The following is an 18,777-nucleotide window of genomic DNA, read 5'->3' on the forward strand; positions in this document are numbered from 1 at the left end:
TCCTTATTGAGCATTCTGTAATCTATGCATAATCTCATAGTTCCGTCCTTCTTCCTAACAAACAATACTGGGGCTCCCCATGATGAAACACTGGGCCAAATTAGTTTTTTATTTAACATATCCTGTAATTGTATTTGTAACTCCATTAATTCTGTGGTGGTCATTCGATAAGGTGCTCAAGAGTTGGGTTATGCTCCTGGTAACAAATCTATAGTAAAATCAAAGACTTGAGATGGAGGTAAACCGGGGAGTTCTTCAGGAAACACATACTGATAATTTTTTAGATAGGGATACTTTTCTTCGAAAGATTCCTTTAATTTTTCTCTGATTTCTCCATCTTCAAAAATGTAGTCATCTCCATATGTGGTGTTTATAAGATCTCTCATATCTTCAACTCTTACTGCAAAAATCTCACAGCCTTTTCTTCCACATTTCTTGAGTCGCATGGCGGATATTTGTTTTGATTTAATTTCATGTTTAATCCCTTTGATGCTTGCAGGTTTGCCTTGGTCATCCAAACAGTCTATAGTTTTATCAAGACAATCAACCTTGGCCTTATGCTCATTGAGCCAATTAATACCTATAATAATATTGTAAGACCCAAGAGGTGCTACATACAGATTCAATTCAGTGGAGAAATTTGGAAAATCAACTTGAGCCTCAAACAGACACTACTCTACTTTAGCCCTTGATTGGTTTGCATACTCGACTGTCCATGGTTTTGCCATAAAACTAGATCTCTTTGGAAATCTACTTAATAGTTTAGGCGATATAAAACATTCAAAAGCTCCAGTATCAATTAAAATAGAAACAGGGTTCCGTAGGTCTTACTTGGAGTTTCAATCGGGCCTATTTGTTGTTCTGCTTGTCTATTGTCAAGGGCTGCATGGATTCTTTGCTGATAAACATGTTGCTGTTGTGGAAGGGGTGGTCGATGTAGCTGATTGGTGTTAGTCTTGACAGGGCATTTATTAGCATAATGATCTCCAAAAGGTGGCCCCTTCTTTTCATTACTCTTATTATTCTTAGTTGTACTGAAATTATTTTTAAAATCCTTGATTTCATTCCCTTTTGATTCTGGCTTGCTAAATTTATAATCATTAAATTGTTTCTTCTGAGATCCGATATCTGTACCTTCTATATTCCAGTGTTTTTTTTTTTTTATTATTCTAGATGGAGTCATCTCTCTTGATTTTGTATTCCTGTTGGACAACCTTCTCTAAAGCTTCTTCCATGGTTCGAAGAGTGAGAACATCAGTTGTTTCTCCTATTCTATTATTCAGACCCATGATGAATTTCCTCACTTTCAGATTCTGATCTTGTTGATATGGTGGTACATACTTCAGTAATTGGGTAAATTTCTCCCAGTACTTGTGTACAGTCATATCTCCTTGCTTAAGATTTTGGAAATCCAACAAAATTTTGGTCATAAAAAGGTTTGGGGTAACCAATGGTTCCTAAAAATAGTTACAAATTTTTTCTCAGGTAATCTGAGTGGTTTTAATGTTTAGCTCAACCTTGGTGTTTCCTCGCCATGTAGCAGCTTCTCCAGTAAAGTGATATATTCCCCAAACTGCTTTTGAGGTTTTTGAAAAGTTCCTAATTTCAAAGTACTATTCCATTTTGGTTAACTAGGCCTCTGCATCCTCTTTGGATTCAGAATCAACAAATTTGGGTGGTTTGATCTTCTTAATATCTGCGGACAGATCACTCACTATTTCTTGTTTCTTTTGTTTTTCAGTTTGAGTGGGTGAAGCTTGTGAAGTTTTCTTGTTGTGTTCAAAAACTTCTATCTCCGTTCTAGGAGGAGGTGAGGATTACATTTCCTCTTGGTTCTGCCTCATCTGGGCTGCCATCTCATTCATTCATTTTTCTATATTATCCAACTTCAATTGCGTTTCTTGCAAAAACTAAAGTAGTAAATTAGTGGATGATTGTGTGTTATTTTCATTAACCATATCATGACCTGCAATGCTCTCATTGCTGCTCATTTTGTTTGTTTACTAGTTTAACCTGGAAATTACAAAATTCTAATGTCAATTTATTGTATATATATAAAATTTTTAAGTATGCTTACAACCATTTTATTTTTAAGTATGCTTACAACCAATTTAAAGAGTTTGCGAGTGGATATAACACATGAATTAAAAAAAAATTATTTAATCAACTTTAATACTTCTGTTGCTGCATTTATAGTAGCCTTTATTTACAAAAATTTCCTCTTCTGAGGATGTTTATATTATGGAATCTAAATTTTGCTTCTCAGCATTTAGTTTTGATTCATATTTGTACCTATCCTGCACCATCCAAGATCTATGGAAGTGCATAAGAGAGTTGCCTTGAGGAGCGTTCCAGTTTTGAATGAGTTTGTTTTTATATGCTCCTTTACTAGCAAGAGTCCACCTGACTCTTTTCTTCTTCATTTGTTGCAAAGCCTATTTCAGAGTTTCATTGTTTTGGGGCATGGAACAACAAGTGTAGTTGAAGTTTGGCATGTTTTTAATTAGGTACAAGAAGATGAGATGTCGTGCCTTCTTTTGAGGTGTTTTACGTACTTGCATCTTGTACATTTATTCTAGGAATTTTTAGGTTTACATAGAAAGTAGTGTCCCCTAGGTTCAATGTCGAACCCAACGCTTTGATACCACATGTAACAAACGGATTTTCATAACAAAAAAAAGGCGAACTAGAGAGAGTTTTCCTCAACTAATTATTGAACAATTAATAATGGATTCCTTTTCATGAGACATTAACTACTTTTAACTACCAACAATTAACTGAGATAACAAAGCTCAACTGAAATAACTATAACAATGATCAACTGATTTAATCGTAACAATGATCAACTGTAATAATGATTAATTGAAATATCAATGATAACGTTCAATTGAAATAACTGATATAATAGAAATAACGATTTACTATCTTTCCATGCATAGAAGTAAAGTAAATGCATATCACAAAAAGAAAGAAGAACATACAAGAAGTATTTGGTGAGTCTTTCACTAGTTGTGCAAGCTTCGACTTTCGGTAAGAGGAGAAGCATTGACTTAGGCTTAACCTTCCAACCTTGGACCATATTTATCCCCACACAATCTATTGAATAGAAAGATCCTCCCTACCCCGAGATCAGGCTTGGGGTACTTTTAGTCCAGCTACCTGAGCATTCCGGTGTTTAGAATGTCTGCACAATTATAGACGAACATGTCTGAATAACTAGTTATACTGACATCAAGTGATCATAGGTGACAAACATGCCTTAAACGACCTTGGCCAAGGTTTTCTGATGGGTTCAATGGCCCGATCACCACCGCTCGACTTGACAATAGGGGAACAATAGTATGAACGAGCATGAGCTATTAAATGAAATTAATATAGATTTGTTGTATCATGTTTGACTTTTATTTCCATGTCATTGTAGATTCCATCTCACCTCTTCACCTTTTCCATGGCTATTCAGCCGATAAGTCCTGGGTGCTTGAATCTCAGAGTAATTGGCTCTGTTTGTTGATCCTCAACTGATACATGTATATTATATGTTTCCAGCTTATCACAATTTGTGATTTGAAAGATGTGTTCTTAAAGACTTGTAGAAAAATATCATTTGATTCTAACTTTCTGTGGCATAAATAAATTATGATTTCATATCATGGATACTTGGCTTTTATTTTTCATAAACAACTCTAACTTAGAGGAGGTCTAACCTACAATATTAAGCAAGATGATTTGCATCATGATATAAATTGTAACTTACTGTTATATAAATTGGAATGCAGTAACAACTGATAATGAAACATGTTGCAATGCTTGGATTTTGGATAACCACATAATCTTGTATAATTTGGAAAAAGAATGGCGTGTTGTTGGATGCTAACATTCCGCCTCACTCTTCACGAAAGAAATCTTTAATGCAATTCCTAGTATGATTATCATTCACGATTTCAGTAGAACATCGGTATAAAAGGGAAATCGTGGAAGGAAAATAATGCAATGATTACTAAGTGGTATACTACAGAGATATTGGGTGTTATGAAACCGAGGTTGGATATTATGAAAGAAGTTGGGTGATAAACAAGGAAGTCGGGTGATGAACAAGGAATTCGGGGTGATGAATTCATGCCTTCTGCCTCTCTCGACTTCATAATATAAGACGTTTATAAGTCTTTTTGGCTTCCAAGAAGCCGCAACTCCTAAAGAAGAGACTTGGCTCTTGGTCACCAAATAAATGTCACATGTTCATTTGGTTTGTAGCAAGAAAAAATGAATAAATATGGAAAAAGATTTAAAGGTTATAATTCGAGGATAATTATAATTTATATCCATTTATTTGCACGTAAATATACTTATGAGGTGGCATCATATTATTTATAAAAATAATATTATGGTGTCACTTTATTCCTATATCTATGTGCACATACATGGGTATACATTATAATGATGAGTTGGAAAAATCAATCAAAAATAACCATTTGAGGTATGTATTATTTTTAATTAAAATAATTAATGCTTTAAATGTTTATTTAATAGCTCATGTTGGTCCATCGATTATATTTTGATGTTCAAGTCGCTAGGTCCTTACCAAGGCAATTAAAGGTCATACCTATCAACTTGATATTTGGAGTAAGCTAGTATCCCATTCCGTTGATCCCGTTTAGCAATGCTTCCCCCCTTCATCTTCTGCTGCAACCACTAGTGCAATATTTCCACGATGATAACAAGTTCCATAATAATTTCATAATAACATTTAATATAGATAAAGAATTTAATTATTAACCATAATTCCAAAATCAAGCAACTGCTAAACATCACATGACAAATAATGGATAACGACCATCTTCATTAAATAGTTAACATAATGAATACAACATATATATATAACTACCTTCTTCACATGATTATGAAAGAAAAATCCGTTCAATCTATAACAGGTATAAATAAATTTAAAATTAGGTCAAAATTTGGGATGTAACATTATCCTTTTGTAGTTGGTGCTTTTCCTCCTCCTGTGAACTTCATCCTAAGGCTTAGATCAATTGTTAACTATTTTGATACAAGCAAATAATCCTGGATGATATATAGAACCAAGCCAAATAATAGTTGAGGGCTTAAACCTTTATATGTATGAAAATGGTTTAGAACTTCATACCTTGATCCCTTAGATAAAGGTTCTCCATATTTTATAAGATTTATGATAAATATTTTGATAATGAATTTCTTAACATTTATAATTCCTTCTGAAATATTATAGCCAAATAAACTCTTCCTAATTGTGAAGTAAAAATTATGTAGGCTACAATTGCTCAGAGAAAAGAATTGTTTGAAATTAAAGAACAAAGAGTTAGAGTAATCCATAGAAATAATAATGTCTTAGATGTTACAAATCAATATAAGCAAGCCGAGAAGTGAAGTATTAACTAGAGAACCAAAAATAACCAGTTACCAAACCATGATAAACAAACCAACATGGTCTTACAATTGCTTCCCAATGAAATACCGTAACCTTATAATCTTTCCAAAGAATAAAAAGATAATTGAGGCTACAAAAGCCCAATAAAAAGGTTTGAAGATAACAGGAATATGCATTGACCCTATAACCAATTTCGTTACTTAGAACAGAAAACATCTATTTGATGCCCCATAAGCTTATGAATACTTATTTTAACATTTTAATGAAGTTCTCTGTTAATCCATGTTAGGCTGAATTCAACTTAATCTGCAACAAGTTTGTATGCTTTAAATCATTTCAGGATTATTTTAGGGACAATTCCTGCTTTAAGTAGATACACACCTGTCTTCGAAACCATAGTTTTAGAGCTCCGCCTTTAGTCCTTTCATTGGTCTCGTAATAGTTATGTCAGGGTAATGAAATCTTAATCTACCAATTAGCAATAAGAATAGTGCCATAAGTCAGTGTTAAATAAAAATCTTAAACTTACTGAACAAAAAATCTTAAAAATAAATCACACATACAGCTTAATCTCTTATCAAACGAATAAATTTCAGGACAGGAGACATGCACAATACACATGCTATAAATGAAATAGGATCTTTAAGGTATCAGTCTAATGCAAACTATGTGTTAGTATAATGCAGAGAGATAGAAATTAAATTTACATATATAGAAGTGCTGATTCGACTATAAAAGAGGATGAAATATAAATGAAAATGGGAGGACAAGAATATATATATATGTATGTATGTATGTATGTATGTATGTATGTATATGTGTGTGTGTGTAAAAATATACATACATATATATATATATATATATATATATATATATATATACACATATATATATATATATATACATATACATATATATATATATATATATATATATATATATATATATATATATATATATATATATATATATATATATGTATGTATGTATGTATATTTATATTTATAAATACATAAGAATATTTAGTCACTGAGAAAAGAAAGAGTCAAATACTGGAGTGATGCAAAGGAAGACGTAACAGACTATCTTAAAAGTAATTAAGATGTATAATGCAAACAATTTCATTCTGCCTTTTGACCAGTTAAGAATTTTCTAGTATTTTACCTAATCAGTTTATGTCATAGAGAAACAAAAACGTAATGCTTGCTAAATTTATCCATAATAAAAACTGCTATCCAAGCTTTTAAAGAAGTATAGTGACTTAAATATTAAGTTGTTTTAGTAGTATGTACTGAGCTATTGAATATGTATTTTGTATCCCAGTCTGGAACTACTATCTGATCCGTTTCATTTCAGAAGCTGACTATATATTCCAAAAACATATTAGCAAACTGAAGAGAGTCGTGAGATGTTAAATCTAATTGGCAGAGAAGGGTCTGCTCCTTTCTTCCTCCGAATCGTTATCACTACGATCTACCTTGTCCTTTTTTGAAAACCATTCCAAGCGTTTCCATTCAGCTCTAACCCTTACATGCATAATACTTGGCAAGAAAGATTAGCTACGCTTAATTGTTGCGAACCACCTTGCAAACCCAGGGTAATAATTGATGGTGACAGTTGGAAACATAGGAACTGGGCGATTCACAACATCATAGTCACTTTACTTAGGAATGCACAAATTCTCATCTATGTTGTACAGAACTGCATCTGGCTCTCCTAAGAGAAAATGCTTAAACAAACTTATGCATAGATCATAGACAACTACCTTGTCAAAGTCTCCACGAGGTATTGTAGCAACAAACATTTGAATGACTTTTGTATTCCTTTTGGGTCTATCCATTAAACTTTAAAGCAAAGAAATCCTTACCTACAATTTTCAGCATGGCCCTGACCATCAAATTGTGCTTGGCATTCATTATCTTCTTATGCCTTTGTTCACTAATTTCTCCCGAGAAAGCCATTTCATATATATAAATAAATTTTATTTATATTGAAAAAATAAATTTTATTTTTGAATATTTCTAATAGGTAAACAACTTGATACAAATATAAAAATTATAAACAATTTAAAAAAAAAATCTATAAAATTAAGAAAACCAACAAAATTGTAGAGTTGTATTGAAAGAACAAGTCCCATACAATTGGGTTGTTGAAACAAAAAAATGTTTGATTTGTCTTCCTCATCTGGCGTAGGTTTTGTTCATACCAAGAAAAATTGCATGATTGAACTTTGTTGTTTAAACTTAAGAACATAAATGTCAGATTATTAAAACATCAAATCACAAAGTATTTGGCACAACTGGAAAATGAAGGACTTTTGTGCATATGTGGGTATAATATTCAACTCATAACTATGTTGTAACCATAATGGATATAGGGATATGCATGCCAAGAGAGGGACATGGGCATATCCAGTTACATTCCATGTAAGGGTGAAGTATAATAGCATCATATTGGTAGGCTGTCACCAAGTTGTTTGAATAATAAATTGCATGCTACATGAAAGATGCCTTTGGGAGTACACAACACAATTATTCTTCCTTTATCTATAAAGTTTAAGGAAGGTTGGAAAGTTGTACAAGTAGGGCCATGATAAAATGATTCATATGAGGTTATGGAGTAGCTGATTTATGGCACACACAACTCATTTCTAGGTAGGATAAGCTCAATGAGTAGCTTGTGAGGTAAATTACTTAGTTATCCTGGTTTGCCTAAACACCCTCTTGACCAGGCCTTGTTCAAATTAGTACTTGGTCTGGGTACAGTTCGACTAATGGTACGGTTAAGGTTCTCAAATCTGACTCCCAGTTTGAACTTGTCTTTGTTGTTCAAACCTGGGCAAATTTGGTTTGCCCAAATCGAACGAAGGTCGAACTTGGTCCTCGTAGATGGCCAAAAAGTGTATTTTGTTTGCAAATTTTATAATATTTTGTCTTCCTTAACCCTAAAAAGTGTAAGTGAAAGGCTTATGTTGGCTTCTAACTCTCATTTGTGGTGTGCAAATAGGTTATTTTGTCTTGAGCAAGAGCAAATAGGTTGTTGAGCAAAAGTTTGGTTGTGTAAGGAGGAGTTGAAAGATTGGTTTGTGAGCTCTCTTGAAGTGCTTGTGCTTCATTCCTACACCTTTGCAAGCTTACAATGAGTGGAAGAGGTAAGTCCTTGTTCCATTTTCTTTTTGTTTTGTTTCAGCTTTTCATTTTATTTATTTATCTTTCATTGTGAATAATATCTAGCCATCGTTTTCCCTAAAATTTCATTCTCAATATGTGTACAATTTCTTGCCATAGGAAAAGGAACTATAGTGGAATCTGCCTCTTCCTTAGTAGGCAATATCCAACAAAGAATAGAACCCCATTCTGATTCTCCTTTGTGGAAGTATGTGGACATTGTATGTCCTTTTCCTGGAGGTGGAGCTTTCTGTTTGAAATGTTGGAGTTGTGATGTACAAAGGAATAGTTCATATATTTCGTGTGGTGGGCCATTTGTGTGGATACCCTAGAAGAGGAGTCAAGAAGTGTCTTGGAAAAGAAGTGCACCTGTGTCAAATCAATAGTATTAAAATATATTCAAGAGCATGAGGAAGTAGAAGAGAGAGAACAACGTAGGCAAAATACCATTGATGGGAGTAGCAATAAAACTAAAAAAAAGAAGCACCTAAATCTAAAATGAAGCACCCTTTATGCAAAAGTAAGGGACCACTAGAAACTGCATTCTAAAATTAGAGTAGGGAAGTTGCCGACATTGATGCAGCAAGATGCTTGTATGCAAATGGGTTGTCTTTTAATTTTGTTCGCTCTCCATATTAGAAGAGGATGTTGAGAAGTGCTAATGAAGCTATTGTAGGGTCTTTAGGTCCCGATTTTGAGAGTACAAACCACTTTGTTGGATCAAGAGGTCAAGTTGATTGATGAGCAATTGAATCCCATAAATGCTTTGTGGATCGAGATAGGGGTAACAATTGTTTCAGACAGTTGAATGATGCTAGAAATCATCCATTGATCAATGTTTTGGTAGTGTCCACTAAAGGGGCAATGTTTTTTAAGTAGTGGATTGTGAGGGGCAAGTAAACGATGGGCCATTTATTGTTAATATTCTCATCTCTGCCATTAAAGAAGTGGGTGCTAGAAACGTTGTCCAAGTTGTAACGAACAACACAAAGAATTGGAGAGCTACTAGTGTGCTGGTTGAAGAGAGATATCATCATATTTTTCAGACACCTTGTACGGTTAATTCACTCAATCTTATGCTATTAAAGATTGGGAAGAGTATTGAGTAGATCGAGGAGGTGTATGTAGAAGCTGAGGACATCCAGGTGTTCACCACTAACCACCACATGACTCGAGGAATATTCAGAATGTTCTCACCTTTGGAGTTATTGAAGGTAAGTGAACTTGACGTCAACTTAGTAACTTAATTTAAAAAAAATAGTATCTTACAATTTCTGATTTTTTGATTGTGTAATGTGTATGCTTTTTTGAAGTACGTATCTAAAAGTTTTTGCTCTATTTTATGTTACAAGTTGCTGAGATATGTTTTGCATCAAATTTAATCGTCTTGAGACAACTTAATGCAAGTGAACAAGCCACTTTCCAATATGGTAATCAGCAACAATTGGGCTATATGGAGGCAAAGCAAGAGTGAGTGCACATCCAAAATAATGCTTAGGATATTGGATTTATGGTGGGAACATGTGGAATGTCTCATTAAGCTCATTGAGCCCATTATGATCATGCTTAGGTACGCTGACGTGTGTATGCCTTGCCTTAAAGAGATCTATGGTGGCATAGACTCAATGCTTGAGAAGATCAAGCAAATTGTAAATGAAAAAGAGCAAGGTCCTCAAGAGACCTTCAAACAATTTCCAACAAAATGACTACTCCTCTACATTTGCTTGCCTTTGCAATGTTTGCATTGATGCCCAAATACTATAGCACCCAGTATATTGATCTACCAAGAAGGCTACCACCCTATAGAGGCTTAGAAGTGTCTGATGGATACAAGGGAGCATTTGAAGGACTCTTCCTGATAATGATATGCGAGATTTGATTATGGATGAGTTCATATAATTTGCAGATGCAAAATCTCTAAGTAATGATGCTCTCTGTCATTGGTTTAGGAAGGATGCTCATAGTTGGTGGTACATCCATGGCCAAAGATTTCAAACGTTGCAGCCCCTTGCAATCAAAGTTATATCACAAGTAAGTTTAATTTAAAAAAAGTTACTATTGGTTTACTTTGTCTTCATAAATTTCTAGAAGTTATAAGATTGAAGATTGAAAATTTAAATTTTATTTTAATTGTTTACTTTGTCACTTCTTCATAGGTTGCTAGTTCATCTACATCAGAAAGAAATTGGAGCATATATTCGTTCATCCACTCAGTGAAGTGCAATAGATTGCAATAAAAAAGAGCGGAAAGCTTGGTATTTGTGCATTGCAACTTGTGTTTCCTCTCACACAAGACTAAAGAGTACAAAGAGGTGGGATTTAAATGCAAAGTGGATGAACTTGGATACTTTTGCTTCTTGGCTTTCAATTGAAGATTTTGAAGATTTTGACACCAATACTATTATTGTTGTTGATCCCATCGGCCTTAGCTCTGTTGCCAAGTCAACTAATGTCAAAGAACTAGGAGGAGGAGGAGAAGAAGAAGAAGATGAAGAAGATGCATTAGATGAATACTAATAAATTTTTAATCCATTAGTTGAACTCGTAACAATGATACTTGGACTTGTTGTTGTGAATCATGATTTAATTTTAATGTTTTGATTCTTTGACGTTGAACTAGAAATATATGATGTGATCACACGATTCATAATCCTATGATTACAAGTTTAAAGTTTATGTTGTTTTTGTTGTTTAAAATCATATTATTTTATGATTCTAATTTTAATTTATGCCTCTAGGCTTTTTATCTATATATATATATATATATATATATATATATATATATATACATATATACATATATATACATATATATACATATATATATATATATATACATATATATATATATGTACATATATATATATATATGTATATATATATATATATATATATATATATATAAACTTTTATAATTTTTACATGTTTGTGTACGACTACGAACAAACCCAAACCCCTTTCCAAAATCTTGCCGTGCCGACAAATCGTTTCTTCAAAGTTGAGCTTTGAATCAAACTCGAATCGGTAACTTGGATAAATTATAAACCAGTAGTCCAATATGTTGATTATATATTTTTTTCCCTAGGAATTTTCTAGTCCCTAATTATTGGTGATCTACTCCACCTTGAACTTTAATTTGAAGGGAAAACATTTGTCAATATCAGAATTACCATTTTTCAATGATGATAGAGTCAAAACCAGAAACTGATATGGAGATTCTAATGGATTGTGGAAATGTGATTAGATAGAATGGTCATTGTCAGTCATACCTCAACATAATTGTAATATCCCCATTTTTTAGCAGGTTCCTGCAGTTGGCCAAGTTAGTTCACCATAGCGACCCTCATGAGCTGAAAGGGCGTTTTGGGGGGTCTCAGTTGTGGATTTACTATTTTTAGTAGTTTCTATTTTTGGTAGTGTAGTGGGTGGCTTGGCAGTTGGTTGTCACCTGTAGTTAATTAGGTTTATAATTGCATGAGTTCTTATTTATTTATTAATTATTAAGTTGCATTATTGTAATAATGTTTATATTATTATACTAATGACTTTAAGAGATGTTTCTAAAAAGTGTATTGGAAAGTTTCTAGTTCTTTTGGGAAACTTCCACAATTTCTGAAGTGGAGTTTTAAAGAAACTTTGGCCAACAAAAACTTATAAATGAGAGCTCATTTCATTGGGAAAAGCATGCTTGAAAATATATTTGCCTTTTGTGCCTTTGTGGTTTTTTCCCTGATTTCTGACTTGTGAGCCCTTGCTGAAGTATAAGGGTCTCGTTTGAGAAGTTCCAGGCAATTGTGGTGTCGTATACAATTGGTCGACATTCTCCTACTGTATTCCTGTAGCTAAAGAGAATTATATATATATATATATATATATATATATATATATGTTGCTCATATCACCTGGCGAGGATCTGAAGAAGTCTAAGATTCATCATTGGCAATTGGGCTGAGGTAAGCAATTGTTACAATTCTTCAACTGTGATCACTATGGCTACGAAGATTGACATTCTGAAGGAAATCGATTGTGATGTGTACAATCTGCCAGTCGATTTGATAATTGATTGAAGGTATTGGTGACTGCGGTTTTAATCTACTATGCTACGTCTGAGATTTGTCATTTGCTAAAATGCCAAGCTGTGAGGAGAACGTTGCTGGTCTAGTAAGCTGGGCTGGGCAGAAACAAACGTAATTCTGAATCTCTGCATTGTCTCATGTACTGTTGGTTCCATCTGCGATCTGCAATCAAGCTGGACTTCATTCCTATCCTGGCCGCAACTTGCAAATGGGAAGCAGTTCAGATTAATACCAGACGCATTGGTTTGCACTGAGATTGCTAATGGTGATACTATGTTAAGGAGCCGCATCTAACTTATATGCTGAATTCTTCTATCAACCGGCAAATGCAAGGAATAATTCTACGAAGAGAAATCAGGTTTCATCATTGTTTAAACATTGGAAATTTGGTTCATAATACTGTCTTTCTTTTCTCTAATCAAATAATAAGTAATTCTGTAATTGAATGGTTAGATTCAGTATTTGCTATGAGTCCATGATGTCTACTGGAATTTGTGGATCACTAAGTTATAGTACAAATAGTGATTCCGGTATTCAAAGTGTTTAAAATTCAACACCAATGTTCTAAATGCAAAGCAATAAATGCAAACTACAAGGAAGATTTGTCATTATGGTGATTTTGAGCCGGCTTTCCAAGTGTTTGATGGAATGTTGAATAACTAGCCAATGAAGAATTAGTGTTTGTTTGAGCTATAACCAGTCAGGGTTTTTACAATAATAATATGTACAAAGAATGATATGTTGGTAATTCAACTTGTAGTTAACTTTATCATTTCTACCATGCATATGATTTTTTATCTGACCAACTGTTAAGTCATAAGTCTTGGTAATTCTTTGGATATGACATTGATAGGTGGTAAAATATTAATCTTGTGAGCTTTTCAATATATCCAAAACAAGAAATCTTTGATGCAACCATTCAAACCTCTGAATGACACCTTTTAGTTGTCCCAAGTTTGTATAATAATACTATTTGATGCAAGATGGAGTTCATAGCTTCATCACAAACACTAATTTTGGCCTAGAATAGATGCAATTTTTTCGCAAATGGAACACGAAGTTGACCATGTTTAAATTTTTCTTGTGTCACAGAAAAAAGAAAAAGAAATTGGAAGTAGGGGTGTACTTTGTCTTGATGAGGTGTATGAAGGTTTGCTCTTTGTGCTCAAATGTAAGGAGGACAACACTTGGCTGAAGAACAGGGAGGATGATTTTTATGTTCCTCTCAAAATGGAAAGCAGTATGGTCGCTCAGTTCAATCTTGAATATTCCTCTCAAATAGATTGGACTATAGAGGGCCAAGCAGAATTAGAAACAAAGAAAGATGAGCTGGATGGAACACAGAAAGCAGGACAGGAGCTGACCAATGTTGACACTGATGCAACTGAGATGGAAAACAAAATTTTTGTAGAAAGTGATAGTAAAGAAATTGGGTATAAAGACGCAGCTTCAATTCTTCTCAACAAAGAAATAAAAATCTTGGTTGAAAGACTTTTTGCTGAAACGAGTGGATCAGTAGAAAGTACGACACGGGAAAACCTTCTTCAGGAGATTGAACGATTGGCTGCTATGGCCTATAGTAGCTTTCAAGATTCTCCTTCTTTGCTTACCGAGGAATCTGAACCTGCAGTAAAGGCATGGAAGCCTGAGGGAAAGCCATGCTCAGGGACTGGATCAGGAAAGGAAATCCTTCTTCAGGGTTTTAATTGGGAATCTCATCGATCTGGAAGATGGTATCAGGAACTTGGTGAAAAAGCAGCTGCATTAGGCTCATTAGGATTCACAGTTGTCTGGCTTCCACCGCCAACTGATTCAGTTTCTCCAGAAGGATACATGCCACGTGACTTATATAATCTGAATTCCAGGTATTAATAATTTTATAGTAATATTCCCCATTTAGTTGGTCATAGCTAAACATAATTCTTCTTAGTTCATCCATGTTCTTTAATCTTTGAAATAGTATAAAATACAAACAAATGGAGGGTCTATTTTCCTTTGCCACTTATTATTCCTTAGTGCAAGGATGAATAAATTATAGTCATCCGTCGCTTTATCTTTGACTGTTAATTTCAGATATGGAAGCATGGATGAATTGAAAAACGTTGTTAGCTTTTTCCATGAAGCTGGAGTAAAAGTTCTGGGAGATGTTGTCTTGAATCATCGTTGTGCTCATTACCAAAATCACAATGGGATATGGAATATTTTTGGTGGACGTTTGAACTGGGATGATCGAGCCGTTGTTTGTGATGATCCACATTTTCAGGTATAAAGATCATGATTATTTAAGCGAAGTAAAATTAAAGTACAAAAGAACCAACATGTTTGATTATTTGATCTCTGATTATTTTCATCCATAAATATTTTTATGATTGGTTATTACACATCATGTATACAGGGCGGGGGCAACAAAAGTAGTGGTGATTTTTTCCATGCAGCTCCAAACATTGATCATTCACAAGAGTTTGTGAGACGTGACCTGAATGATTGGCTACGTTGGTTAAGGTTTCTATTTTGCCCTCTTGGAACTCTTACTCAAATTTCTGTTTTGTACTTGTGTCATAGATTTATTAGAACTTAAGTGCAATTGTATTTAAAGCTATATGTAGTAACACACTCAATGGAAGGAAAGGGAAAAATAAAGTTAAAAGAAAAGGCTTGAAGTCAATCCAAAGAAAAATGGGTTTCTCCTAGAGCTTAGATGAATGGAAGAGAGTTTTATTTGTATTTTGTCCTGTCGGGGTTCAGTTGATTGCATTGCAAGGAGGCTTAGTTGGGATTTATGCTTTCTTTACATTATGGTGTTGAACTTTGTCTTAGATACAGCTTGTCCTTATTAATTTCCCCTAATTCAGGCATTATTATGCCATCTCGTGAATTTATTTTATGCTTTACATTTGTTAAGATTGGGAAATGCTTCCAATTCTCCAATTGTATGCCTATGTCATTGGTGTTTTATTGAGTAATTTGTGAGAGGATTCATAAGCTAAGCATATTTATCTCTTCTCAGTGATTTCATAGAATTTATGATAGCTTAAAATATATGTGTATTTTGAGAGTACAATGGTGAATGTGTTTCTTTAGAGACTGCTTGCATGTGTCTGCTTGTTGGCCATGATTGATGTGGTGACTCATGTTTATGGTATAGCTCTTATCTGTCTGTCCTTGTGAACAACAGATGCACGTCCAAAATCCCATTGCCTTATATATTAGCTACAATAGATATGCATTGGACGTCACTAACCACTTGAGTGGTTGGGAAATCTGTTACTTGAGAGCATTCTAATCGCATTGATATCATATAATTAGATTGATGTTCCTGCAAATATCATTTCATTGATCATCTGAGTCTCTGTTGTATTTTCACTTTTCTGAAGCATTTAAGTAGATTACATTGAATATCAATAAGGTGGCATGAAAGAAGATGACACCCTCAGAGTATTAACTATAACAGTCTTAATAGTTATAAAAAAAACAAACTATAACGGTCATAATGATGCCATCTTTGAAGATAGTTAAGAAGACTAGCATATCACATGTTACACCAATATGTAATAGGTTGATATTTTTTTTCAAATGTTTTCATGTCAGTTTAATTCAGTGTGTTAAGGATCAGTGAGTTTGTAGGAGGAATTGCAGATCAAAGTCCAATTCAGTTCTGTGATTCTGCTGCATGCAGACTCAGTGAGTCCAAAATGACCAGGACAGACTAAGATGGTTCTGAAAAATTCAGAAAATTAACTTCGGTCTGTTAATGGGGATTTTAATTTGAGACTCCATGACTAGATCCTATCTGGACAGAAATGCATGTCAGTTTAAATTCATGCCATACATGGAACAGTTTTCCTGTCAGATGGCTCAATAGTTTTTTTATGGATCTTGGCATCTACTGCTATGCTGATTTAGCCATTTAGTAACAGTCATGAAACTAAGGAGTAACAAGCAAGCATTTGACACCATATGAGAAAAAGAAATGAAAATAAATACAGTGAATGACAATCAACTAGTGCAGTGTTTTGAAGTACAAGAAACCTTTTTGTTTTTGTATTTCAAATTTTAGTGGTTGTTTTAGATTAAAGGAAAAACAGGTTTTGAAGGGTACCCAAAATCCTTAACAGAAAAGTAAAAGATAAACTAGAAAGCACAATCAGGTTTTACAAGGACTTGAAACCTGCAGTTTAAAAGTTACAAGTCAGGTTTTACAGGGCCCTGAAACCACAAAATAAGACCATAAAACGAAACCAGGTTTTACAAGGACCTAGAACCTAGTTTTTAAACAAAATGAACAAAAACCAGATAAAAAACCTAGACCAGAGACCAGTTACCAGGGCCACCACCAGAACAGAGACCAGTTACCAGGGACACCACTAGCTGCTACTGCAGCTCTTTGATCATTTTCACCACCTCTTTGCCCACCTCTGCAGTGCTTTGGATGGTATTAGTAGCAGATCCCCCAGTTACCTCAGCCTCCTTCTTTCTTGAACTTTGTCTTGTTCTTTTACTTGGACCACCAGAAGACATGATTTCTTCATTATTTCTCTTCCCTAAGCTTGCAATAGCTGCACAAATGCTGGAAGTAACTTGCTCCATCTTATTGCCACTCTCTTTGATCAAAAGACGAAGTTTGTGTTTATATTCCTTTAATTTATCCGGTATATTACCAACTTGAACTTCCATCTGAATGATCTTCTCATAGTTAGCTTCCTGGTCCTGCTACATCTTTCCGACTTTTTTCTTTTCAAATTCATTAACTCATTAAACATACAAGAGTCAGCTTGAAGAGAGGAATCAGCCTTAAGCTTAGCAGTATGCAGGAAAGAAAGCATAGTGTCTTTACCAGTAGATTCATCTTTCTCCTTCCCCATTTCTTCCTTACCAGTAGACTCATCCGTCTCTTTCCTTGTATCTTCCTCTACATTCACAACATCCTTGCCAGTGAGGTCCTCCTTTTCCTTCTCCATTTCTTCTTTTTCATCCCTCACTCCCTGAGTATGCTCACTTTGATTTATTTCCTCTTCTCTAGCATTATCCGATCCTGTGTTTTTATCATTGCTTTCATTAGCCTCATCCTTACCAGCCTCACCCTTACTACCAGGGTAAACCTCCAAGTTTGAACTGAAATCTCCCACATTCGTATTCTCCTCCTCCTCCATATTCTTTTCATTATTATTATCTAAATTCTCAGACTCAGTAATCTCCTCCACATTTTTTTGAGGAGTTTCTTGTTTCAGACTCCTCTTTCTCCCACTAACCCCTTCCTCATCCTTACTCTTCCTAGAGTAGGTTTTGCTAACAGAGCCCTTCTTTTTCTCAGAGGGAGGGGAAGACACAATAGCCTTGTTCTTATAGTAATTCTCAATTAGTAGGATTAACCCTTAATGTAAAATTGGATGAGACATTTTTTTCCTATGAGCTTGAAGACTTTGGAGCAAAGAAAATCTCAGATAAAAAGGAAATGAGATCCTATCCTTATACCGAAAATGATTCAGGAACACAAAGTGAAATTTATGAACACACTTAGCCCTACCATCTAAAATAAAATACTTATGGATGCAAGAGAGAACGTCTTGCTAGATAACCTTAATTTGACCCAGCTCATAAAAGTCACCATTTTTCTCTAGATTCTTTTCCTTCTCATCCATTTTCGGAAATTTCTTAAACGCAGCATTTGAAATACTTGTTTCCTTACTGAATTTTATGCCCCCCTTAGGCAAGCCCGTCACCTCGGCTATGAAATATTCAAACAAATGCATCGTCACCCCGTGCATAGAAACAATATCCTCGATCCAATTTTTGAAGAATGCCTCTGTGACATGTGGTTTATAGCCATGAAGGTGCTCCAGATAAGTGGTGACATTACACTTCTATAGAATTTGCCAAACAGAGGCTTTGGCCTTCCATGCTTTATAGTTCTTAGGTTGCTGTTTTCTTGGTTCCCTGCCCATTTTCGAAGACTTCGTTTCACTGCGAAATGCCAAAGTTGAGTAGACAGGTAGACATAAAGTATTAAGCGAAGCCAAGGTATTCATTAAAACAACTAAGGCGCTCATAAAAACACATACGTGCCAAGCCAGGATAATAATCACATTTATGTACTTTCTAGGGAAAGTAACACTGGCTTCCGTAACCC

General features: G+C 34.4%; 1 protein-coding gene across 2 annotated transcripts in view; it reads left to right on the plus strand.

Moving 5' to 3' along the window:
- Positions 1 to 18,777, plus strand: part of AMY3 (alpha-amylase-like 3) — a 165,476-nt gene that overhangs the window by 25,261 nt on the left and 121,438 nt on the right. For both annotated transcript variants that reach the window (XM_089789321.1, XM_089789322.1), the window contains exons 7-9: positions 13,743 to 14,515; positions 14,724 to 14,913; positions 15,046 to 15,152. In XM_089789321.1, coding sequence (XP_089645447.1) covers positions 13,743 to 14,515; positions 14,724 to 14,913; positions 15,046 to 15,152 — 1,070 coding nt within the window. The remainder of the gene's footprint in view (positions 1 to 13,742; positions 14,516 to 14,723; positions 14,914 to 15,045; positions 15,153 to 18,777) is intronic.

The sequence above is a fragment of the Cupressus sempervirens genome, chromosome 6 (assembly GCF_028749045.1).
Source record: "Cupressus sempervirens isolate cs-2001-9-10 chromosome 6, ASM2874904v1, whole genome shotgun sequence".
Lineage (NCBI taxonomy): Eukaryota > Viridiplantae > Streptophyta > Pinopsida > Cupressales > Cupressaceae > Cupressus > Cupressus sempervirens.